The 25978-nt window shown below is 56.3% G+C and overlaps 1 protein-coding gene across 4 annotated transcripts in view; it reads right to left on the bottom strand.

The window, feature by feature from the left end:
* DSCAML1 (DS cell adhesion molecule like 1) overlaps positions 1-25978 on the bottom strand; it is a 102678-nt gene that overhangs the window by 18592 nt on the left and 58108 nt on the right. For 2 of the 4 annotated variants that reach the window (XM_051812202.1, XM_051812201.1), the window contains exons 4-11: positions 13733-13879; positions 12199-12477; positions 11245-11520; positions 10425-10721; positions 8138-8410; positions 4689-4967; positions 4348-4467; positions 4031-4207 (exon numbers count right to left, since the gene is read on the bottom strand). In XM_051812202.1, the coding sequence (XP_051668162.1) occupies positions 4031-4207; positions 4348-4467; positions 4689-4967; positions 8138-8410; positions 10425-10721; positions 11245-11520; positions 12199-12477; positions 13733-13879 (1848 nt within the window). Of the gene's footprint in view, positions 1-4030; positions 4208-4347; positions 4468-4688; positions 4968-8137; positions 8411-10424; positions 10722-11244; positions 11521-12198; positions 12478-13732; positions 13880-25978 lie in introns of those variants that run through there. The other 2 variants (XM_051812203.1, XM_051812204.1) reach the window with 2 other exon arrangements.

Below are 25978 nucleotides of genomic sequence, written 5' to 3'. Positions count from 1 at the left end.
CAGCAAGGCCGCCTTTGCATTGCAGATGCCAGAGATGATTTTTTTTTTTATCCATAGCCATCCCAATATGCAAACAGGGATGGTGGGGACACCCTGTGCCATGGTCACCACCCATCCAGGGTGCAGCACCCAGTGCTGCTCGAGTAGTGGGTGCAGGGATGGCTGGTCCTTGCTGTGAGGATGCTGTACTGATCCCCAGCCAGGCTCTTCCCTGCTACAAGAGCCAAGACCTCATGCCACCCCGGTGCCATGCAGTGGGCTGGCTGTGGCAGGCACCACGCGGGAGGAACGGGCTGGGGGACCGAGGGCAGCCTGGGTAAGCAGAAAAAAATGTAATGCATAAACAAACAGCAGTGCTGAGTCCCGCAGTAATGTATGATAATGACAATCCGCAAAGGCAACACACACTGTTCTAATGGGACACAAGAGGCTCTAATGAGCTACGACTTCTCGGCTTTCTGTGGCAATGTAATTCAATTAACAGCGAAGGAAACCTTTCCTCTGGAGCTGCCAGGGTTTGTGGGGTGCAGGACAGCACCATGCCCAGCCTGGGGCCTGCTGGCAGCACCTGTGGCAATCCTGCCCCGAGGGAAGCACAGCCTCCCACAAGCTGGCACAGGGATGGCAAAGAGCAGGGATGTTGGGGCACTGCAGTCTGGGCCACGGGAAACCAAGGGTTACAAGAAACAGAGCAAGACTTCTCCTTACTCTGCCCTGTCCCATCCCCAGCTGTGTGTCCATCCTACCCCAGCTCCAACACCTCTGTCTGCCTGCAGTCATGGATCAACCAGCAGAGGGGCAGGCATGGGAAGCACTGACCAAACCCCAGCATTCCACATCCCACCAGGATGAAGACAGAGCTCAGGGACAGGTGGGGGCTCTTGCACCAATGCCAAACCAGGGCTGACTGTGCACAGCGTAACACAGGGGCACACCCACCTGGATTAGGGTCTCAGCACCCAGTTTTGGCACTATGGCAGCTCTTGCTGGGCTCCTGCCCACTGTCTCCAGTTCCTACCATGGAAAACCATTGGAAAACCATTTGGCAGGCAGGAGCACAGCCCTCATTCAGCCCAGGCTGGAGGCCTGTGGGTCACAGAGGGTGTGCATGACTGCAGATGCCAAAAGGACAGGACAGCCCAGCAGGGCTGTGGCAGCTGTGGAGGCAGCAGCCCCGGGAGAGGAGCTCCGTTTCAGGCTCTGCTTCACTGAAATGCACTTATTGATGTTTGATTAAAAGCAGCTCCTTGGATGTAAACATATCAACTTCTCTCAATTGCTGGGGTCCCAGGAGAGCAGCATGCCGTCCAGAGCAGGAAAAGAGCACAACCAACCCAAAGAAAACCCCAGGCAGCTGTTAGGACAGCACAGATCAGGGCACAGGGGCAGCACTGCTTGCAGGTCAGTACCTGATGCCTGCCCTGGAGCAGCTCTGCCACTTGCAGAGGGACAGCATTGCTTGGGACTGGCCACAGGACCTCCAGGGCTGGCCAGGGGCTGCTCCTGGCCAGTCCTGGGTTCAGGGACATCAGTAATGGTCCCTGCCCATCAGAGCACCAGCCACAGCCCCAGTCAGCACTCTGGCAGACAGACCTCCCTTGAGGAGAGCTCGTGTCTTCTGTGCCCACCCATCCTCCTGGTGCCCAGCCTGCCCAGCCGCTCCCCTGTGCCCACGGGCCTTGTTAACAAGCTGAAGGCTGGTCCTACTGGCTGGGCAGAGATAAGCCTGGGAACAAAGGGAGACAACAGCCACCAGCACACTCTGCTGTCCCACGCCAGGCTGGGGCACGAGCTGCTTCACAGCGCTGGTGACAACTGAATGAGAACAGTGACAAGGGTGACAACGGCTGTGCCTGCCTCCCTCACCCCCCTCTTTCTTGTTTGGAGCCCGCTCTGTGATGTTAATTTGATTGCACCCGTCTCAGCTTCCTTTCTACACTGATTAGCTGAGTTTCACCTGAAGCATGAGATTAATTCAAATTGCATGGAAGCAATCAGTTATGCTCGTGCCGGTACGGCAGCGAACTCCAAACGGGGCTGTGCCGTGACACACAGGCAGTGGCCCCTCTCCCTGCCCCCCAGCTGGACCCCCGGCATCGAGGTGCCGGCGAGGACCAGGCAGAGGAGCCCCCACCCCAGAGAGCACTGCCCAGTGCTCTGGCACAGCCAGCGGGACCCCCCGAGGACGTGACTGTCCCCATCCCACACGCTCCGCTCTCAGCACCCGGGCAGGTGTGCAGCCATGTGCTAAATGGCATTTATCACGCGCTGGCAGTCCCCTCACCTGAGCCCAGCCCACCCTGCTGTCCCCTTGGGCACAGGCTCCCATCCTCCAGCATTCCCCACCTTCCACTCTGCGTGCTCCCGGCTGGGTGCTGCTGAGTTCCTCCCCAAAACAGGGAAGGACAGGCTGCCATGGCGTGGTAGCAACCAGGGACAGCAGAGCCCCAGCCCTACGGGTGACATCCCCACGCCAGAAAATCCAGTGGCTTTCCTTGCCCATTCCCTGACAAAAGCAGCGTCCAGTTCCTCCTGGCACTGCCAAGTCCACGGGCACTCAGCCAGGATGGCACACACTGTCCAGTGTGTTACCTGACTCGCTCCTGGAGCCCAGGGAAGGGGATGTTCGATGCTGGCTGCCTGCAGCACTCCCCTCTCCCCTGCTGACCGCCTGTGTGCTTTGTTTGGGCTCTGATTAACTCTCATTTAACTCTGTCCGCAGTGGCCTGACTTTCAGGAAAAGCCAGCACTGATCTCCCTTTAATTGGACTGACATTTCACTAAACAAACAAAAACCCCAAAATGAAACAAAACAAAGAGCCCATCTAATGCTTAATTGGCTGTGGCGCTTTGTCTACCTATTCATCCGAACCTTTTCAAAGGCGGCAAGGGCTCCGGGAGATGCAAAAGCACTCGCATAATAAGGTTATGTGCTATTCAAGTCAGCAAGCAACCTGTCCTGGGATGCAATTACGGCAGATAGCAGGGACACGGCACCAATTCGGGCTCCCAGACTTCGGCACGTTCACTCGGGATTAATCGCCTCGACTTTGTACCTGCACCTCATTGAAGTGCCTTGTTTGAAGTCGCTCGTTTGGATTCATCAGTCGGCGGGATAAATTAAACAGCTGACAGGGAGGGGAGAAGGAACCCGAGAAGGCAGAGGCTGGGTGGGGAGGGGAGAAGCCCCTGAGAGGAACGGCTGCCAATGCCAGGAAAGAAAGTGCCTGGCTGGGGAGGGGGAGGCAGGAAAGGAGCTGCCTGAGCCAGAGTCACTTTCTCATTATCTCATCCCAGAGACCTCAGCCAGGACACGTTGGGACCCAGAGAGGGCTACACATCCCCTCTACCCAAAACACCCCGCCCAGGGGACAGCCAGGGTGGTGGTGGCTCCCACAGCTCCACCTGCAGCCTCCATCCACTCTGGCACGGGGCCAGTGGCCAGAGGACTTACTGCTTCAGCCCCCTGGGGTGGGCAGGGCAGAGCTTAGCCCTGCTGAGCCCAGCCCCAACCCCAGCCTCTCTCAGAGACATACAGGAGAAAGCATGACAGGGCCAGATGCCCTCCACCACCTCCTTTTGGAGGCTGGAATGCTCACGGCAGCAACAACCACTAACTAACACAGAGCTGGCAATTATCCATTCTGCTGGTAGCAACGGGAGAGCAATCCAATAACACACGCGGTTCAAACACGGTGTCTAACAACACTTCCCGGCCCATCCCTGTCAAAGTAGCCCAGCTATTTCCTTTCCTCCTGTCTGATGTAGATTGATTGCTTGGTTTTATTAAAGACAAAGTGTGTTTAATACCAAAAGGGAAGCGGGTCCCTGGAGGGGAGGAATCAATGCCCTCCCGTGCCCTGCACATCGATCGTGGGGTTGTGCGGAGCCAAGGCCAGAGCACGGCTGGTGCAGCAGGAACCCTCGGAAAGGAGGAGGGGGCCACACCAGAGCAGGCTCTGCTGGCCACCACAGGTCCCACAGCCACAGCCACCCCCATCACCACCACGGCGCGGCCCCAGGTACTTACTCTTGACGGTGAGAAACATGGACTTGCTGATGTCTGTGCCCACGCCGTTGCTGGCCTGGCACAGGTAGTAGCCAATGTCCTCCTCCAGCACGTGGCGGATGAGCAGGGAGCTGTTGGGCAGGATCTGGATGCGGCCCGTGAGGGGGATGGGGTGGTACTGCTGGGGGTTGCCACTGCCTAAGAGAGGACACAGAGACACAGAGCTCAGCTGAGGCAGAGGAGCACTTGTGAGGCTCAGAGCTGGGGTGGCCACGCCAAAGGGACTCTCCCCAGCCCACCCCAATGTCCCTACACACTGCCACGTGACCCATCCCTACCTTTAGCGTGTTTCCACATGACTTTTGGAGGGGGGTATCCATCAACAGAGCAGTTCAGCACCCCGGCTTTACCATAAATGCCATCTTGGTTGTTGGGTTGGACCACAAAACGAGGAGGCACTGAGGAATTTGAGAGGAAAAGATGGTCACTGTAGCAAACCCCCCATTAGATCCCTATAGCTCCCCCCTGCACGGGGAGGGGGGGCTTAACTCTGCTCCTCACCCTCCCATCCACTTCTGGACCTACAGAGCAGCCTCCCAGCTTCTCCCTGCTCCCCACTGTGCTTCCCTCCCTCTCTGCCCACCCACCTGAGCCCACCGGGTGGTCCCGTGGTGCTCACCCCGCACGATGAGCTGCCGCTCCCGGCTGACGGTGGCCGCGTCGTTGCTGGCGATGCAGGTGTAGTTGCCGTTGTGCTTGAGGGAGACGCTGGAGATCTGCAGGGAGCTCATGAACTCCTTGCTCTCGATGGTGACTCCGGAGCCGGAGAGGATGACGTGCCCGTCCTTCCTCCAGGTGATGTGGATGGGCATGTCCCCGGAGGAGACCACGCAGGGGATGTAGAGGAGCTGCCCGATGGAGGCTGGTGGGAACTCGAAGGGCTGGATCAGTGGAGGGACTGTTGAGGGGAGAGGCAGAAAATGCTGGAGAGCCCATCCCAGGAAAACCTTCCTCCAGCAGGGATGGGCTGCATCGGGGCTTGGGGGAGCTGCTGTCCCGGGAGAAGCAGCTGCCCAGAAACTAAGGTAGGCTTTTGATTCCACGAGGAACACGGCCAGGGGAGAGCAGAAGGTGCTGCTGAGCACAGAACAGCAGGAAGACTTCTCCCACCTGGCAGGGTCACCCTGCTGAGAGCAGGATGGAGAAACACCAGGTTCCAGAGCAGAGCAGACCCTGCAGTGGGGAAAGCCCTGGCTGCCCCCAGCACGTGCCAACCGAAATTCCACCTCAGCATTTATCTGCTCGCAGAAAAGCCATTATTAGATGGATGCTTTTCTTAAAGGCACCAGATTCAGAACCAGCCATTATCTTTCTGATAACTTAATTAGGCAACCGCAGCATCTCTGGCAATGTGGGAGGGGGAAGAAAGTGGAGAGAGGGAGACAATTAGCTTAACAAGGCTCAGCACCTGGTAGACGAGCTCCTCTTTCCGCAGTCTCCATAATTAAATTAGCAGGCTGCCAATTGTCCCTTTGGCAGAAGGGAGCTGCCCTCTTGTCGAGGCACCGGGGCAGCTCCCTGTACCCCCTGCACACCCCTGGGATCCCACCTCCCCCACCGTGCCCAGCCTCAGCACCACTGCCTGGGCCCTGAGCAGGGGGACTGTCGCTGTTCCCCAGGTGTGAGCTGCTGCCACCAGGCAGGCAGGTACAGGCAGGTACAGTCAGGGCCTGCCTGCCCCTTCACCAGCTACAGAGACGTGGCTCGAGCTGCCGGAGCCATGGAGCCAGTGCTGCCTGTTTTCCATAATTAATGAATAATTAATTGGGAATGCACTGCAGTCTATTGCAGAGCGGGGATGGGCTTGTGGATCCGCGCCTCTCCGAATGTGCCCTTCTGGTTGCTGCTGAGCACCAGGAAAAGGACAGGCTCCCTCAGACCAAGCTCTCCCTGCTCCAGCTTTCCACAAACAGAACTCACAACTCTCCTTCCCTTCCCAGATTGCTTCCCACTGTGACTGTCCTTTCTCCAGGGCTTCCAGGCTCTCATGTGGCTGCCGCAGGAGGTTGCCACAGCCCAGAGCACCGTGCCAGGGTCTCCCTGCCCACAGTGCCACCACAGAGCCCATCCCAGCAGCTCAGGTCCAGAGGGGACCCCAGCAAACAGCCTCTGCCTTCCCATGAGGTGAAGCATCACCCCACAGTGCTGGCACTGCCAGCTGCAGGGCTGGTGTCAGCACCGTGCTCCCCAAATCACCACAGCAGAGCCGTGTGAGAGCCCCAGGACAGCACTGAACCCACACGGGATTAATTAAAACCTTCAAAGACATCTGCAGGAGGAAGGAGCTGTGAGGGCACCTTGGAGGAGGCTGGATGCTGGATTGTGCTGCTGGGGAAGCGCAGGGGAGAGGCCTCAGCAGCACCCCCGAGCTAAAAAGCCCTGTGGAGCAGGGAGGTTTGAAGCTGGAACCTGGGGGCCCTGGGGCCCCCCCAGAGAAGCAGCAACAGCTACACCTGGGCAGGAGCTTCCTCAGCAAGAGATGGGGGCAATGCCTCACAAGCAGGGCTGGGGGCTGCCTGCATGTCCCCATTCTCACAGGGAGTGGTGCCAGAGGGACTTATAAAGCTTTTATTGCTGTGTGCTCAGAAGGACCTGCATAACTCACTGGTGGCACTTCATGTGGTCGCCAGGCACTTGTAGCCATAAAAGCTTTACGGTGTTCCACAGCATCCCACAGTCCTCACTCTATGCAGTTATGTTTATTCACTCCCTGACTGTCTTCTAGGGCTTTGCCAGTCTTTTCCACAGGCCTTTTATGCCACAGCTGGAGGAAATGAGGAATCCAGCCAGCAGGGCTAGGTGTAAATCTCCAGCAGCCAGAGTGAAGATGTCTGGCCCTGGATGAGCACTGTGCCACCGGCCCTCACCGTGCTGCCACCCGCCCACCTTCCTCAGCCCATCACCAGCCACCAAGTGAGGCAGGAAATCCAGATTGGGAAGGGTTCACTAGCTGCTGCTTCCCAGAATACTCAGATCCTCAGCTGAACTTGAGCATCCTGCCCCCTCCGACGGCCCCTCCCAGCGAATCCATTATTGGGCTGCGCACACACATCCCGAGATGCTCTCCCCACACCAGCCTTGCCCGTCCCAGTTGTCCCAAGACAAGACCAGCATCTCTGGCCTCTTTTCAAGCCCTGAGGCTCCACATAGACAGGGATTTAAATAAGGTGAGGAAAGCAGGGCTGGCCATGCCCTGCAGACCCAAGGGCAAGAAGACCTCCTCACACTGCCCTTAGACAGGTTATCCACAGCCTGCCCTTCCCTTTGGAAAGCCTTGGAGAGGAGCGTTAGCTAATCAAGTGGCAGCATCTCTAATCAGCTTGATGCACTCCCTCGCTAACCTGATTTCTAATAAGAAAATGGTGGCTGGGAGGGGAGGGAGCGGGATCAGAGTAAATCCAGTCCACGGATACCCCACTGGGCGAGAGGGAGGACAACAATTGGCCTGCTCTGTCCCCAGTGCTGCCGTGTTTGTCTAAATGATTTACTGCAAACACCGAGCTGGCGACGGGCAGAGACGACCCGACAACTCTGAGGACGGAGATACGGGAGCACCGCGCGCTCCCAGCGCAATCTCAGCCAGTCACTGGGAGGGAATGCATCCGGCTCAATTCATTAGGACTGATAGCTCCCTCAATGGGGCTGAATAATTGATGGCCTGGAGAAGCTTTTAAGATGTTCTGTGCGCTCGGAAGACCGAGAGTATTATTTTTTTAAAAGCTAGCACACACAGAAAAACATCGGTGAAGGTGATCCAAGCAAAGGTTAGATGTTTTAATACGTTATGTTTACACCATAAATCCTTGCTCCATCACTTGTAAGGGGAAATGGATACGGTGTGGCTCGGGGCAGCTGCCAGAGAGCAGGCAGGACCAGGTAGCCACTCTGGCAGGAGCTGAGCCATTTCCTGAGGGCTCCCATCCCCAGTGACTACGAAGCACAGCCACCACCTAGCCGTGGAGTTCCCTGTGTGATGCTCCTCTGCCTCCATCCCACTGCAGGGACACCCCCAATGCAACCTGGACGAGTTCTCCACCCCACCCAGGGAAAGCCTGTCCAGCTGCTTACCTTTGACGGTGACGTGGACGCTCTGGCTGATGGAGAGCTGGGGCTGGATCAGCACGCTGCACAGGTACTCTCCTTCATCCATGCCTTTCTGGACGTCCATCAGCTTCAGGGTCCCATTCTCAAAGACCACTTGGCGGTGGTTATCGGGCAGCAGCAAAGAGTCCTTGTACCACTTGATGGAGTAATAGGGGTACCCGATCACCCTGCAGTTGATGAAAGTGTCCCTACCCGCTACCGCTGTTATGTTCTTCATGGCTCGGATGCTCGGGGGACCTACATATTCGGGAGGAAGGAAGAGGCAGGCTAGGTTAATTCCGAAGGGCAGTTTGCTTGCATGCAGATCTGCTGCTGTTTCGGAGCGAGCTTCACAGGCAGAGGAGGTAACCAGAGCATTTGGGAGCCAGCCTGGTTCGGGTGAGGAGTCGGTATGGGCTCCTCTCAGCACGTGTGGGGAAAGCCGCTCATCGGCTGCAACCTCCAGCTACAGCTACTCACACACACCTGCAACGGGATGGTGCTCTGGGGTCACAGCCTCAACTCAAACAGCAGATCCCACCCCAGTTTCGCAGGTACAACCCTAGTGCTGGGGAAGCTGAGCTTGCACACACCACCACTGCCCGTTGGAGGAGGCTGGATGGTGTCTGAAGTGCGGTGTGTTTCTGCAATGGGCACCGTGGCCACCCAGCAAGCACACTTCCACCTGGCTCCTCTGGCAGCACCCTCAGCCATGGGGGCTGTGGGAGAGATGGGGAGCACTCCCCCACCATCACAGCCCCTCTCTGCCTCTCCCAGAAGGAAGCTGCCTGCATTGTGCCAAACACCCTTGGCAAGAGTTGCTACGGGAACCTGACTTCCACTGGCACACGTACTTCACCTCCCCTAAACCCCACCTTTCTGAGCCCCTCACTGCCACCCTGGGTATCACTGAAAAGCCTGACAGCCACCAGTTTTTGGCTGGCTCTGGTGCTGCCTAAGGACTGCGAGAATGCTGCAGGTGAGCCTGTAAACGAGAGGTTTCATGCATCGATAATTACATTGTTCTCCCAGCCGCTGCATAAAATAGCAAAGTAATCAAAAGATTAACCCTGTCTTGACTCCTCGTCCTGAGGGCGTAGCAGGATAACAGCTTAACAGACACTCAGGATCAGCTGATGGACGGTGTTTCTCATTCTACCACATATTAAGGGAAGGAGCAGGAAAAAAGGAATTAGCATCTCACTCTGTAACCATGTCTCGGGCCTGTCTGAGGGACATGCTCCGTGCCAGGGAAAAAGAAACCTGAATCTTATCTAGTGACAGCCCATCAAGAGCTGAGAGAGGGGAAGAAAGGGAGACAAGGGAACATCCACATTGAAAATGCTGCTCTGGCTTCTCACGGCTGAGGGATGAACTTGCTCCAAATTCAGCAGTAAACAGCAGCAAAATTCCGACTCTCCTGGGATCCCAGCCAAAAAGCCACTAGATCCATTTCAAACCTGAGACACAGACAAACACAGCCCTTCAACCCTCGTTCTCAGCAGACAAATAAATGTTCCCTTATCTTGTCTCGCTCCCACCTGTAAGCCCGGGAGCTTTAATTGGGGATTATTAATGGGCAGGGGTTTACACCATACCCCGAGCCTGAGAGCGCTCCCCGGAACGCACCGAGCAACACGCTCCAGCCGTAATAACACGGTGATTAACGCGGCCATGGCTTTTAGCAGACAAAGAAAATACAGACATGACAAATCAAAGCTCATTTTCCACGATTTCACGTGCTGCCTCATCATCGTTTGTCATGGAGATCCCTGTGCTGGCGGGCACGGTGGCTGCCAGGGAGTCGGGCTCCTCTTGGGAATGGGGGATGGCTGGGAGAGCACGGGGGGCCTGGGACACTTCTGTGCCCATCACCACCTTCTCTGTGCATGGGGTCCCTTGGGAGGTGTCTGCCCACCCTGTGCAGACCTCAAGGCAGGGGCCTGGGGGGGTGAGAGTGAACCCCAATGGGGAGAGTGCTGCACTTTGGCCCCTCCAAATTCAAGCTCCAGCTCTTCAAGACTCTGGAATTGCTTTCCACTTTGGTAAACTCCCTGCTTTAAGCATTGGAGAGGCTCAACCCCAAGGGCAGGTGTGCGAGTGAGCGGGGCAGGAGTGGGGGGGGGCTCAGGGAATGAGGTTGGGGTAGCCAGGGAGACCCACATGGCTGGGAAGAGGGGGGAGAGGTGACGAGGAACGACCAGCTGGGGAACAGAACAAAACCAAAAGCCCAGTAAAAGTCCTATTCTGATATTTAAAAGTAGACAGGCACCTCTTACGTTTATTCGCGCTTGGTATTCGGCGCTGCCCACCGAGTTCCGCGCGGTGCACCGGTACACGCCGCCGTCCTTGATCTGCGGGCCGGTCACGTTCATGTGGCTCACGGTGGTGCCGTCCGACATGGTGTACTGGTTGGAGCGGTGCCCGCTGTCCCGCGGGATGGGCTCGTCGTCCAGCGCCCAGGTGACGGTCGGCGGCGGGGCCCCCTTGGCGGCACACATCAGGGAGAACTGCTCCCCGGGGTTGACCACCTTCTCGCTGAAGGAGGAGACGATGCGGGGGGTCCCATCTGGGGGGCACCCAGCGGGACGGGGGTCAGCGAGCGGCAGCCACAGGCAGCAGCAGTCGCCCACTGATGGGACGGTGTTGAGCTCCCACCTGGAGCGGGAGCCCCGGCTCGGCCAGGAGAGGAGCCCAGCCAGTGACACGCCAGCATCCCTGTCACAGAGATGCTGAGAGGAGTGAGGGGATGTACAGGTTGATACAGACGCTGGTTCGAGGGGACAGCTCCCTTGGCACAGCCCATCCCTTAACCAAACACGCTGGATCAGGGAGGGTTGTCTGGTGAATGGAGGTGCCTCGGCCCAGGGATTGGGCATGGCAAGTCAACATTTGTTTTGGTCCTTCCCTGTCCTGGTCATGCTATGTCCCTGCTGACAGCACACAGAGCCCACCGAGCAGGCTGGGAGCAGCCTGGCCCCAGGACCCCTACCCCAGCGGGTCTCACTGCCCCCCAGATGCACACAAAGGATCCAGTGTCCCCTCAGAGAGGGGTAGAGGAAAAAGCCCCCAGCCCCGGGGAGCCAGCTCACCCTCCAGCGTGATGATGGAGAAGTCCTGTGCCGTCTGGGACTTGCGGGTGGCGAAGCACTGGTAGGCCCCAGAGTGGCTCTTCTGGGCGGCTGTGATGAGGAGGGTCTCGTTGCTGATGCCCCGGATGGAGATGTAGTCATCCACCGCCACCAGGTCCGTGTTGCGGTACCAGCGGATGACGTACTCGGGGGACCCGCTGAGGGCACAAGAGAGGATGACGGTGCTGCCGATGCCTGTTTTGAGCTTCTTTGGTGTGAGGGTCACACGCAGAGGGTCTGTGAGAGAGGGAGAGCAGTGAGGCGTTGGCAGTGCCGGGCAGCGCTGCGGGGGGCAGCTCATCCCTACTCTGCTCTCCCTGCTTTCCCTGCCCTGGAAGCACCAGCCCGGTTACGCGTAAAATGTCACCGCACAATAAGGCAGGTGGCCCTGCCACCACCCTCGCTGCTGACAGCCCCCGCTTTTAACATGAGCCCCAGGCACCCAGCAGGGGTACTCTGGGGAGGTGGCAGGATGGTTGGAAGAAGCTGTGGTCAGTGTGATGGGGACAGTGCTGAGCTGGGGACATCCTGTGCTCACCAGTGCTGCTCCAGGTAAGGCAGGCACAGTGGCTCTGGTACTGCCAGGATCCTGGTGACAGGAGGAACCCCCGGGAAAACAGCACGTGATAAATACTTGGCCTGCCCAGATGGTATTTACTGTTTGGCTAGAGCTTATTTTATGTAAATCAACATAAATTTTATGTAAATCAACAAAGCAAAGCACAGAGTCACCCAACATGTTGGACACGTGCAAGACACTGGCATCCAGCATGCGACACACCACACCAAAATACAAAGCTTGTTATTTACACAGCTGCATAAAACCTTTAAGGTTTCGAATTGACAAAGAGTTTACGTTTCAGAAGGCAGCAGGACCAAGCCCCCCACACCCCTCTCCTCCCCACCCGCTCTCACCTATGACCGTGAGGGTCCCCGTGACCTCTGCGGAGCCGAAGGTGTTGGTCACCTCGCAGATGTAGGTCCCGCTGTCCTCCACGCGCAGGTCGCTGATGGTCAGGCCCGTGATGCGCTTGGTCCAGCGGCTGTCGGCGGGGAGCGGCCGCCCGTCCTTGATCCACCGCACGGCCGGGTTGGGGTAGCCCGAGGCGATGCAGGGCAGCTCCACCAGCCGGCCTGCCTTCACCTCCCTGGACTGGAAGCTGTCTAGCATCGTGGGGATGGACTCTGCCGGGTCTGGGATGGGAGAGGAATTGGGCTCACCCAGTGAAGAGGAGCAGAGGTGTCTCCCCTCTGCCACAGTGACACCGGTAGCATTGTGCCCTATCAGCATCATCCCTGAGAGGTTGGCTCTCCCCATCCCCACGAGCTGGCAGGAGTGCAGGATGCCAGCCACATCCTCACTGAGCATGGGATGCCCTGTCCCACTTGTCCAGCACAGCCTTCGGCAGCCAGGACAACAGGCTTGTGGGAGAGGTGGGAGGGAAAACGCATCTTACTAGCTGATGGGAGGAATAAACTCAGCACCAGAGGAATTACTCAAGGTGACACCTAATTGGTGCAAAATACACAAATTCTGTGGCACATTTCAAAATTTACAAGCAAAAGGGTCCATCAGGCAGCTGGGAAAGGAGAAAATTAATCACTAAGTCTCAGGCGTGAAATTAAATTCCAGGGGAAAGAAACCTCTTTCATTACTCCCAAGCAGAAGTAAAACGCCGTGACGTGTAAATAATGACAGCGACCAGGAGGGGACCGGGCCAGATCGAAGAGCACGGACTGGGGATGACACACCCAGCGATGCCCATGCACTGCTGGGATGCGTGGCAGGACTGGAATAGATGAGACACAGGGCCCTTGGGTCTCTAAGAGGCAAGGACCCGGACATCCCAGACCCCTTCCCTATCAGCTGAGGGGTTAATTCAAGGATCCGATGCGGGAGCTGCTGCCTGTGTACCCGAGGATGGAAAAAGCACATGGCAGAGCGCGGGAGTCGGGAGAACTCCCTCCCTCCCGAGCGGAGTAATTTGGGCAGTGAGCGGAGCCGGGAGCGCCCCGAGACACCCGGCACTCTGGACTGCACTGCCTCCGCCGCAGTATCGCTTGCATGTTCGTCACATCGCGTCAGGCTGCTCACATCGCGGGCTGTCACAGCGCATCCCCTCGCGCCCCATCGCCCCGCGCCCGCGGTGACGCGGCGCTGCCGCCGCCCAGCACGGCGGGGCTGCGGCCGGGGGGCACGGGCGAGGCAGCGTGGACCCCCCGTGCGGCCCCGACCGGACCTCGCACCCCCCCCATTGGGATGTCCCCTCGCTGCAGGGACCCGAGGTGGCAGTGCCATTGCTCCCTGCGCGTCACGGGAGGATGGTACTGCTGTAGGCAGGCAGGGGAGCAGGCTTCAGGTAGGGCTGGATGCCCTCCTGGGCACAGGACCCCCTCCCGGGCACAGGATCCCCCCCTCTTGCCCACATTGCCAGCACCACGTGCTCACCTGAGACGGAGAGCCGGGCTCCGTTGCTCTGCCGCGTCTCCCCGCTGTACTTGTGCTTGGTGATACACCTGTAGGTGGACAAGGCATCTTCCTTCTGCACGTCCGATATGTACAAACCTCCATAAGAAGTAATAAAAAACCTATTTTCTGGAGACACAAAGGGAGGGGAAGAGTGAGCGAGCCAGCCCTGACCGCGGGCTGAGAACCCGGGTCAGGCACAGCCCCTGCACTCCGGGCAGGCACCGGAGCCACGGCAGGGAAAGAGGGACCTTCCTCCACCTCCCTGCACCTCTGCCACACTGGGGTGCAGCTCTGGCTGAAGTTTCAGGCAGGCTGGTGAAGTTGGGTGAGCCTCACACTGTGTGTGCAACAGCAGCCCCTGCGTTTGTGGGCACATCACTCGTCCTGGGCGCACACACCTGCCCAGGTGTAAAGGTGGGCTTGGGGCATCCTTACACACTCCAAGCACTCCCAGGGCTTGGACTCAGCCACGCCGTGGCCGCAGAGGGCGAGCAGAGCGTGTGGCACGATGCTCTGGCACACGCTGCCGTGCACACGCTGCTCTGCCGCGGTGCCACGCGCTCCATAGCAACGCCGCAATTAAAAGTGAATCCGTCCCGCTGAGTTAATAATTAGCTTAACTTACTTAGAAGCATGTGAAAACAAATAAGGGCTCGAGCTGATGTTTGAGCCCCGGGAGGAGGGTGGTGGGAGAGCAGGCAGGGCAGCACGGCCCCGGCAGTGCTGCTGGAGCAGCCCCCTCCAGCCAGCAGATTTTGGAGCCTGGTGCCTGTGGAAAGGAGTCTTTGGCTGGCTCATGACCACTACAATTCATCATGAATAATAACAGTAATTAACACGAATAGAAAGACCTGTGTAGTGGCTACATGGGGTGCAGGGTAAGCCGAGGCTCTGGAGAGAAGCTTCCTGCCCACCTGGAAAGCCTTTTGCCCTGTCCCGCCGTGACAGCAAGGCTTTCACCCCAGGTTCCATGGGGCTTAGGGTTTATTCCAGCACCAGCCGCAGGTGGGATGAAGTGCTCTGTCTGCTTGGCTGCACCGTGCTGCCAGCCAAACCACCCCCTACCAAACCCCGTGATTGCAGAGATGCAGAAGGTAATTTAGTGGAGCTGAATGCGCCGAGTGGAAACCTTTAAACTCAGCCTTTAAATCAGCAATGGCTGCAAATGACTCCCTCAAGTCCTGCACAATGCCTGGTAAGCCAGGATCTAGCCAATGAGGCCAAAGAGCTGGTTTTTCTTCCAGTACCTTTTTGAAACACCCAGATATTCTCAATTAAGCCAGAAGACCATAGTGGTCAAACTCATAAGAGCAGAATAAACATGGGTGAGATAGAGGACAAGAGGCAGATGCTCCCAGAGCAGCCTGGTTCCCCCATCCTGGGGCAGGACCCCAGGCCCAATCCCACAAGTGCTGCAGGTGACAGACCAGCAGAAAACAGGGATCTTCACCCAGGGAACCAGACTGTGTCCCTGGCACAGAGCTGGCTGTGCTGGCACTACCCATTCTAGCTGTGGTTTAGCCAGATGTGCAGGTTTGACTTTAACTGCTTGATAGAAGAGCATGAGGGACTCCAAACAGCAAAGAAATTAATAATAATGCCAGTCAACTGTGGCTAACAGAGGCACCCTGTGCTGATCTACCCTGGAAGCAGAGTAGGCAGTCCCATGGAACGCAGGGGGGGGGGGCCATCCCTACACCTCCAGTAACACCCCTGTGTCTCCATTCCTGCTGGGAGAGATCAGGGGCTCCCCAGCCAAAACCTCAGGCATGGTTTTGCCTCCACGCTATGGCATGGCAACACCAGTATGCAACTGGGACCAGATGCTCGGCGGCACAAGCTTCATGCTCCGCTGGCAGCCGGAGCCGAGGGATCCGCACAGACCCTGTGGAAGGGCAGGAGGAGTGGTCCCACAGCACTGAAATAACATGCAAATCAGACATTAATTTTTCATCTCCCATCAAACCAGTAAGCGAAGAGCATTGGCTGCACTGGAATTTGAGATGGGGGAGCCGGTTTCCATGGTAACGGGGCTGTATTTTGCAAAGTGCTGGCAGCCCCAACCCACACCCCCACATGCGGCCGTGCATGGGTAACCACAGCCCTGGGCTGCCGTGCTCCAGCCTGGGAACAAAGCCTGGTGCCCAAGATCAAGGCTCCAAGATGGAGTTTGAGCCATAACACCGAGCCCAGAGACAGGAACGGGCTGAAAACCTGCAAGTTGAGTATCCACACCCCCACCACAGAGCCACGGGAGGCATCTGCCCCTCACAAGCCATGGCTGTGGTGATGCCACTACGTTCTGTGTAAGATCTACCCAACCTGACAGCACAGCTTCCTTTGGGTTTTTTTTCCCCGAGAAGGGACAAGTAACTCCGTCGAGGAACGTCGTGCTGGTTCAGGGGAGATGCGGGGCAGTAATTGATGTGAGCGGCTCCGACAGACCTCACCGGAGTGACTTATTGCTGAGTGTGCTACTGAGATTAACGCCGAAGGTCGGCGAATAAAATCAGATCTTTCTGCCTGCCAGGAGGTGGAAAAGCTTTACGGGAAGCAGAGGATTAAGTACATCCGTGGCCAGTCTGGAGTGATGTGCCTCTAATAACTCTTCCAGCCAGACTTGAGCTGCTGCCTTTGGAGCTGCCTCACCAAAGCCACCACCAAAGCCCTCGGCTCAAATGCAGCCAAGAGCCCACCAGGAGCTAAATTCCACCTAAATTCCCAGGAGCTCTCCCCTCACCTGGGGAAAGGCACCAGGCTGACAGGGGGCTCTCCTGCATGGTGAACATCAGGAGGGTCTCGCTGAGTACACACACAGAGACACACATTTGCTGTTACCAAACTCCTCTCCTGCAACCAGCTGCCAGTGGTGGCCGTGAAACCCCAGCATCATTCCCAAGGGCCTTCCAATTCCGAGAGAAAGATTACAGTCGATGCAGGTTACCAGCTCCTGCTCTATCCAATATAGATTTATCAAAACAACAGGGTCAGGGCTTCAGGAGGGAGCACGTTTTATAGTTCATAAGACTAATGAGATAACTTTCCCTTGGTGCTGCCGGAGAATCAATAGGTGCCAGCGTTTATGAATTAGCCATACTCGGAGCATGTGCATCCCAAGGCATCCCGGACAAATCCAATAACTGCTTGGTGCTATTTCTGGCCACGTTTAAAGTGACAAACTCCTCCCGGGGGGAAGGCATGGAGGGGGAAGCCCCAAAGAGCAAAGCCTGTAATTTTCCACCGCTGCCATAGCGGCACTTTCCTGCTGCGGCTGCTGTTCCAGGATGCCATTTGCCCGGCATGGAGCTCGCCTGGGGACAAGGAACATCCACAGAAAACATAACCAGGATGGAAACTCCTGCCCATTTTGTGGCACAACACGGCACGGCACCACTCACCACCTCCTGAGCTCTGGGGTGCAGCACCCAGCTGGGCAGGGGACACAGGGCAGAGGGGCGGGCTGGTGTCGATGGCCACGCACCAGAGCTGCCTTTCATCTCAGCAGGCTGAGCCCAGCTCATGCCATGGCAAATGCAGAGAGCAGAGGGGCCCTGGACCAGGAACCAAGATTAAAGCTCCATCCATCCCTCCCTCCCAGAGATGTTAAAGAGGAGCTGTGACTCGAGCCCAGTACAAATTCCATATGAAGCGCACAATATCTGACAGATTTATTTACGTCTTTGCCTGCCGTGGGGATCCCAGGGGAGGTGTGTGGCTGTCGCCACTCCCAGCCCTTCCAAAGGCAGCACAGCTCTCCTGCAGAGCTGAGTTGGCACTGCTGTGTACCCAGCCAAAGATTCCCACCTGGAAGTCATGGGCACCTGTAACGTGACCAACGCCAGCTGAACAAGCAGCTTGGGCTTTGCACCAAGGGGCTCCCTCTCTCCTCCTCCTCCTCCAGGAGCAGCAGCCCTTCTCCTGAGGAAAGGACCTGCTGGCTGCTGCTGGAGGCTGTGGAGCCAGAGCAAGGGGAACAGCAAACGAGGGGAGGAAATCGGGAAGTCATGACGGGCTTTCTGCCTCCCCTCCTTAATCTCCTTTATAAGCACGGCTCCATCTCCTCCCGTTACAGGATTAACACCCATCTCTCATTCTCCTCCCGCAACAAGATTTTATTTCTAATTACACTGCAATAAAACTGGGCGCGCTCCCAGGGCGCCTTCCAAATGACTTGTCGACACTCTGCGAGATTGGATCCTACTCGGGCCTGTTTCCGGCACCTCTGCCTGCTGTTCATTAGGCATGCATGAGGGAGAGGGTTTAAGAATGGAATTACATTTAAATGGCTTTTCTGAGAGGGAGAGATGAAACAAGAGAGAGAGAAGCGAAAAGCAGGAAAGGTTTAGAAGGAGGGCGTCATTGTCACCTCCCTGTCACGCTGTTGCCCGGTAGACGCTGTGCCAGGTCCCTGCTGCCAGTGCTCCAGGGACCTGACAAGTCAATAAATACAAAAGGGAACACTGAGGGGGCTTTCTGAGCATCAAATTTCTGCAAGAGGCTGGCAGCCAGGGGCGTGTGGCACTGAGCATTGTCACCCTGCCCTGTGGGATGCCCAGGACAGTGGAGGCTCTGCCAGGGGCATCACCATGGCTGAGGGGCACTGACTGCTGTGATGGTAGAGAGGTTTACCAGCACAAACAAGGATTGTCTTATCAAGGCTTAGGAAAACACACACTGAAAGAAATATGGGATGGGCACAGTCAGGATTAGGCGTTGGCAATCCTGCTCCCTGCACCAGGGCGTGAGCAGCCAGCGCGTGGCTTGAGCAGAGCACTGGGAGCACCACGGCCAGGCCCACCCTCCCCAGAGCTCCCGCTCTCACCAGCTGCTCAGGTGCCATCCCCACTGCACAAATTAATCACCAGCAGCATGACAAACAGCTTCCAAGGAAGCAGGGGAAGTGAGTCTGCTCATGGACACTGGCACGGCAGGGAGCAGCAGGCAGGGAATAAATGACCGGATCTGCGAGGAATCCGTCGGGTGGGAATCACCCTGTCACAGCCCCCCACGCAGTGCCCCTGCTCTCCCCCTCCTAAAGCGTGTGCTACCCCTGAAATCTCACAGTCCACGGCGCAATGAGCATCTCTGTCACTTTACTCTCGGTGCAATGGCTTTGCCATCTGCATTTCTCTCTCTCTCTGGGCAACAAAGGTGTAAGAGAAGTTCTGATTTTGAGCATGGCAAGCTTTTTGGGAGGGAAAATCCAAGGTGCATTTCAGAGCCATCCAGGTAGGTGCTTAAGGAAACCACAAACACTGATTTCATTTCACCTGAGACAATGATCAATGGTGTTGTTTCAGCAGTGTTTGATACATCTGTGCAGTGGCTCCAGATGTTTTCCATCCCCACTGGACTCACTGGCAGTGGGCAGTTGCTGCTACCTGGATGCTGCTTCCCAGATACAGGCTCACAAGTCAGCAAAACTGGGAAAACAGATGTTAGGAAAGATCTCTCTCTATTAGCTCCCTCGGAAGTGAGGTATCCTGCAGGGCTGGCAGGAGTTATTAAATCAAGAGTCATTATTTACCCAAGGGCCAGTCTCACAAGTCATGTTCCTAGAAGTAAATCCGGAATTACGCTGCCCACGGAGCTGGATTCACACGGGCACGACGGAGAGCACAGTTTGCCTCTCCGGGTTCTAATCCACCTCTGAGTCACCGGAGCGCTTGGCAGCGAAACCGAGCAGTGTTTGGGGACACTTTCATTTGTTTGCGTTGCGCAAGCGACTTTGGGAATGACACACTTCCACCGAACCAGAGCACGGGGGAGGAGGAATCCCCCGGATGGGGGCCAGGGGGCCGGGGCTCACCCCCTGCACCGCCCACCGCCCTCCCCTGCCACCGGCCACGCTGGCACTGCCAAAGGAGGAGGAATTAATCTCCCGAGGTGGTCCGGAGACGCCTAATACCAGCAGAAAATTACAGAACAGGATGAAGAGCATTACAAAATGAATAGGAGGGGACTAGAGATTTCCATGGCTAATCCTGTTAACGAGACAATTTCTTATCAAACTCATTATGTGGCGGCAAGAGGGGGGGAGGGAGGGGCTGGAGAGGGAGGCTGGGGAGGGGGGAAGGCGATGCCAGGCAAAAGGCATTCCCGGTGCGTGGGGACACGAGTCTGGCAGATCAGGAGAGCACGGCGGGTCCCCGAGCCCAGCCCGCCGCGTCCCCGTACCGCGCACACTGTATTTGTATTTCCAAGGAGAGCTGAATATTACTAGTGACCATTTACCACGAAACAGTGCCGTCTGCTCCGGCTCTGCCACCAGTCCTCTCCCAGCGCTGAGCTGCAGCGGGCTGGGACTACGGCAGGCATAAAACCATGTAAAACCCACCGAGAGAACACTCATTTCAAAAAACGACTTTTGGAGAGTAATTTTGGGGGGGGGGGGGATTTTTTTTTTTTTTAACCTCCTATCACGACGAGACTCGTTTTTCAGGACGAAGCAAAACAAAAAGCCTTGGTCCACAAGGCTGAACGTGTGTCTGCCTTTGCTCTGATGGCAGAGGAGGCTCCGGCACGGGATGGGGGTCCGGGAAAGCAGCACAGAGTGCCGGGGAGCCGGGCAGGGTCTCTGCCCACTGTGCTAATGCCCGGCTCCGGCTCAGCCACGTATGAGCAAAGCTGAGCCTGGCACAGCAAAACGCCGCTGCGGCTGAGTGACTCCCGAAAATCGACAGCACGCTCCTCACCAACCCCCTCCACCTCCTGCCCCCCAGAGTCACAGGGGCTTCACCGCTACTTTGTGCAAAGCGTCTAATTATTTCTTTTTTTTCTTTTTTTTTTTTTTTCATTTGCTATTTAAAAAACCGCGGAACTAGTCAGATTTCATGCTAATGAGAAGAAAATCTGGATCGAGGACTGTGCAAAAATTTGCATCTCAAAGAGGAAAACAGGAAGTCGCTAAGAAAGGAAAATCCACGCCGAGGTAGCGGGTATGGCCATAATTAGGCTAATTCTGCCTCTGTTCTGTCAGCTCGTTTCCATCAGCCCCAGGGTGGCAGGGGACAGCAGACCCCACCACCACCCTGCGATTCCCTGCCCGGGAGAGGGCTGGTGAGGGATGCTGAGCACCAGGCTGGTGGTGTGGGGTGCCGGACAACAGGGGATGCAGGACGGTGTGGGATGCAGGACAGCACAGGGAACGCACTGGCCCCACTGCCCCGGGAAGGACACACGTCTGGAGAGTCTTCTCCAGTGGCACCACCAACACCACGGGATCAAGCGTTCCCAAGGCAAGAAAATACCACAGCACCCACGTGTTATCTCAGCCATAACCCCTTTGCATCTCTGTTCCCCCCAGAACAGGGTGCCCAGCCCCAGCTGCCCAGCCCCAGGTCCTGGTGAGCACACAAGCACCGCCTGCCCAGCGCTGGCAGCTCAGAACAAGCCATTGTTGGCCCCCATTTTGAGAAGGGCTGATTTGCAGTTTTTTGCATCAATTTTCCCCTGATTTTTTAATTGGGTTTTGCTGCTGCTGCTGCAGACATTACTGAGCAAACAATTCCGAACGGCTCAAACCAAGATATTTGCTCATAAAAATCCATCACCAACGCCGAGAATGACAGAAATGGAAAATGCCTAATGAAAACAAAGGAGAAAACAACAGGTACTCCGGTCCTTTGCCATCCATCACCAACCCTGGATTATTGAAAATACGGGAGGGGGGAAAAACCCTCCCATCTGCAATCAAATCTTGAGAAATCCTGAAAAGCCAAACACCACATAGGAGGAAATTCTTTGCCCCCACTTCAATCTGCAGGAGTTTCGCCATAATTATAATAAGAGTGAGGCTGCTGGATAACATGAGAATTATTTTCCCCACTTACATTGTCAAATGATCATTTTGCCCTGCAGTGAAATCTCAATAATTATAATGCCGAACCGTGAAAGAACAAAGAAATAAAAAAAGCAGTGTTTTCTTCCAGGGAGCAGGGGGAGGGGGCAGCTGCCATTGCAGGACTCAAAGTGCATCCTTCCTCTAATTATCTTTCCTAGAGCTGTGCATCCCTCACCCTTTCTCCAGGGCCTGAGCACCCCAGTGAGCCCCCCAATAACTCCATGGGATGGAGGGGGTCGTGTGGGTGGGAGCAGCCACCTCCATGCCCAACGTGGCAGAGCTTCCCCAGCAAGAAACAGAGTGGGAAGTGTGGTTTGGGTTCCGTGGCATCGCCCCCCAACCCTAATCCAAGCCCCCCAGCTCACCAGGACTTTCCCACAGAGGCTGCCCACGGGACTCGGGCACGGGATGTGGGGAGTGCCACGGCAAAGCCAGTCATCACACACTGCCCCTTCACACCCATGCCAACACCAAGAGCCCCTCGGCAGGGGAAAAGCGAGGGGAGACAAGAGAAAGGGGACAGGAAGCAGGGGGTGGGGGGGCAAAGGAGGCGAACAAGAAAAACAAGACGACAGAACGCTTGCTCCACAGCCCTCGGCTAAATTACAAACCAGTTTACTGAGGTGGAAAGCTGCAGTGAGCTGAGGAGGAATATGTGGAAACCATCTGCAGATTTAAAAATAATCTATTTTACGATCACCCTCGAACATATTCTTTTGCAGAAACCAAATAGGATTTGTTGTTGTTGTTTTGTGCAAACTGTTAGGGAAAAATTACTAGAAACATGCAGGGGGTTTTGCCTTCTTGAGTACTGAGAGGCTAAATATGCCCTTCCTTATGTTTAGAATAGTAACAGTCATCTTAAAATTAACTTGGTCTGCATCAGAGCTTAAAACAGTTGCAATTCAGAGCCTGCAAAAGCAGGACAAACCTGCGCTGGGATATCTAGCGCTTCTAGCTGACAGATGTCTTCCTACATACAGTAAATATAGGTCGTCTTTTCCTACCCAGAGAACTGTAGATCTTAATTAACCAGGCCACTAGCAGCATATGTAATGATTTTTTTTTCCTGCAGCTTGCTAAGTAAACCTTCCAGCTATTAGATGGAAGTGAAATAAGATGGTGTGAGAGGGACCCTCTCCCCCGGCCCGGCTCCCTCGGTGAGCACAGACCTCGTGCTGCGGCTCCCGTTGTTATTTCACGCCATAAAATCTGTCTAACGAGATGGGAAGGGTGTGGAGTGGAGTCCCACACCCCCCTCGCTGTGCACAGCCCACGGTCGTGCCCCGGCCAGCCCCGAGCTCAGCTCAGCCAGCAGCCGAGAGGGGTTGTTGAGCTTCACAGACTAAGTGCTCCAAGTGCTCCTCCTTGGAAGCCACTTCGGGATTAAATTATCTCCAGGCTCAGAGACAAATGAGCTAATGAAATTCATGCTGCATTATGATAACGCCGTGCTCAGCCCTCGCAGAGGGGCAGTGGGTGCTGGGGTGGGCGAGGGCGGGTGGCAGAGCCCGTCACCCTCAGGTACCGGGTCCCTTCTCAGCACAGCTGGTCTGTGCTGAGGGGCTGAACCCCTGAGGGGGCCACTGGAACTCATCCTTGCAGCTTTTGGGGTGAAGATGCTGTGATGTGTGTAAGGGTACCAACAGACTTGGGCCATCCCTAAGTAACGAGGAAATAACAGACCTTGGTTTATTTGTGTGAATTTCAGGATTTGGGGGGGAAGGAAAAAAAAAGTGGCTAAAAGTAAAGGTGATCACATCCCAGGCCAGGGTCAGGAGGAGGGTAAGAGCTGGGTGAAGTTTTACAAGACAGCAGCCATGCACCTCCTGAACAAGGACACCCAGCCCTCCCACCAGCTCTCACATGTAGGATGCTCTGAACTGCAGCTGATCTTTAAAAACCCCTCGAACTGGAGGGAAGGGAGAGCAGAGCCCAAGCCCACGGCTGCATCCACGTACAGGCTGTGTTTCTACAGGCAGAGATGTGCTTGGCAGAACAAGGACAGCACACAGACCTCTGCAGAGGCCAAAATTGGTGCTGGGGATGCTCCAGCTCCCCAGAAAAGGGAGCAAAAAACTATCCAGAGCCTGCGGGAAGAAGTCTCAAGGCCAGAAGCTCCCTCTGCAACACGGAAAACTGCAAGAGAGCTGCACATCACTGCCCTGCACCAGCTCTGAATGAATCCTGCTGAAGCCAAGATCTTGTTTTGATCTGATGAGGAAAACCAAAAGCCTCACAAAAGGAACTCCTGCTGCCTAAAACTCAGGAGTGAAGCGGAACGATCCCACGCTGCCGTGGTCCCACGTGGCCACACAGACACGCACGGTGCATCCCCTCCCTCCCCTCCCCACTACTCACTGGGGAAAAGAAACCAGTGAACGTGACTCGAACAAAGAGCAGAACTTCCTCCCTGCTCATTAGTGTTGGAAAAGCAACAGCAAAAAAAAAAAATCCCCAGGACATAACCTCCTCTTCAGCTCTGAAGTCTGAATGGCTTGGAGAGGCTGGTTGGGTTTATTTTTTGCCTTTCACCTCGCTCAGAGTTGCTCTGCACTCTTTGATTACAGAGAGGAGCCCGTGCCAAGAAAGGAATCCCCAAACCACCCACCCTGAGTGCTGGCTCTGCACAGCCACCCTGGGGCAGACAGGCTCCCCCACACAAGGTTCTCCTGCTGCAGCACCCGGCTTGGGGGCTGGAGGCATCTCACAACAACCTTCCCCAGCCTGTGGCACGCTCTGATCCTTCCTCCCTCTCTCCCATCCCTCTGGAGTGGGTGACTCCAGAGGAAAACCACCTCTCCTCACCCTCCTTGCAGCCAGGAGTGCTCATGGGGGCTGGTGGTGGGAGAGAAGGGGGCTGCTGGGTGGGACAGGGGCATCAGCTGCCCTCACCTCCTGTCTGCTCCCCGAGCACCACCACCCACTGCAAACAGCAATCCTGTGGACCAAAACACGGGGGAACTACACTAGCCCTTTGGAAGGGGGTGAGAAGGGAGAAGTGCCACCAGTGGGTCACCACGAGCCCTTCTCCACTCACTCCCTCTCCAGTGGGGTTCAGGGAGGGACTGGGGAGCTGCAGGCATTCCCAGGGGGAAACAACCCTTCCATCAGCATCACTCCCCCGACGGAGCCACGGCACAAATCCACCCCAGAGCATCTGCCACGTGCGGGGGCTGCACCGGCAGCTGGGAGGAGGAGGAGGAGCAGCCCCTTCCTGCACCACACATGATCCAACACAGCTTATCAATAATTATTAAGACAAGGCAAATGTATGTTGACCTAGTTAGATGTTCAAGAAGCAAACCAGCTACGGTGGGTTTGTTAAACAACCCCGCAGCTCTGACGGAGACAGGCCTGGTTGGTTCCTGTGGGAGCCTCAGCGCTCACACCCACACCCAACAAAGACCAGCAGCACCCAAAGGACCCAAAGAGGGGACGGGTGTGTGATGGTCCTCAAAGCACCTGCACTCAGCCCTAGTCCTGCCGCGGAGCCCAGGGGAGGAGTCTGCACATCAGGGATGAGGATGCTGCCAGGGGAGCCTGGGAGAGTTCTGGGACCTGCTCATCCAGCAGAATTTATGCACAGGTGTGGCACTGGGGCCATAAAACACTGTGACACTGAGCAGAGTGGGCTGACTCAGAGCAAGTGCTTGGAGCAGGGGCTGAGGTGCCAGCATGGCATGAGTGAGCTGCAGCCAAGCTGCAACAGCACTGAAGAGTCTCCTGCACTGTGAACGAGGGTGAGAGTGTGATGCCAGGGCCACCCCTTCGTCCTTTCTGCCGGCACGTTCAGCCGCTCTCACAAGGCAGCAGCTTTGATAAAGAAAGGCACTTGGGTGCTGCCCTGCCTCCTTCAGCTGGAGGGCTGTGTGCCCCCTCTCCTGCCAGGAGAAAGGCAGGGCATGGCTGTTCTGCCTCCATACTGAATGGGGCTGGTGACCAGAGCCCTTTGGCAGAGAGGGATGGAAGGGATCCAACAGCCAGGGCAGGAGGAGCTGGGGTGCCCAGGCTCTGGGATCACACTCTCTGCACACCCCCTGGCTTTGGTTGCCTTCCTCCTGCTTTCATTCAGGGGGCTTGTGAGAATGCCAGCAGACCCTTGGAAGAAAAGCAGTGCCTTCAGGATTGGAACCTCAGCTGGAAAAACAGTGATGGAAGGGGACAGCCCCACAGGCATCTCCCTTGAACCAGAGTGCTGAGGCAACACTGAGGCAAGTAAGGCATCAGTGAGGAGAAGTGTCCTTCTAGCCCCACACAGCCCAAATACAACCACTGTACCAAATTATCCAAGAGCATAAGGAAAGCCATAATGTGAATAACAGTTTTATGCTTCAAAGAGAGCAGGGAAATACTCCAGATAGTTCACAACAGGATCACAA

Source organism: Manacus candei, unplaced genomic scaffold, assembly GCF_025592945.1.
Source record: "Manacus candei isolate 608988 ecotype Guabito, Panama unplaced genomic scaffold, ASM2559294v1 h1tg000086l, whole genome shotgun sequence".
Classification (NCBI taxonomy): domain Eukaryota; kingdom Metazoa; phylum Chordata; class Aves; order Passeriformes; family Pipridae; genus Manacus; species Manacus candei.
This window is presented reverse-complemented; position numbering and strand designations above follow the sequence as displayed.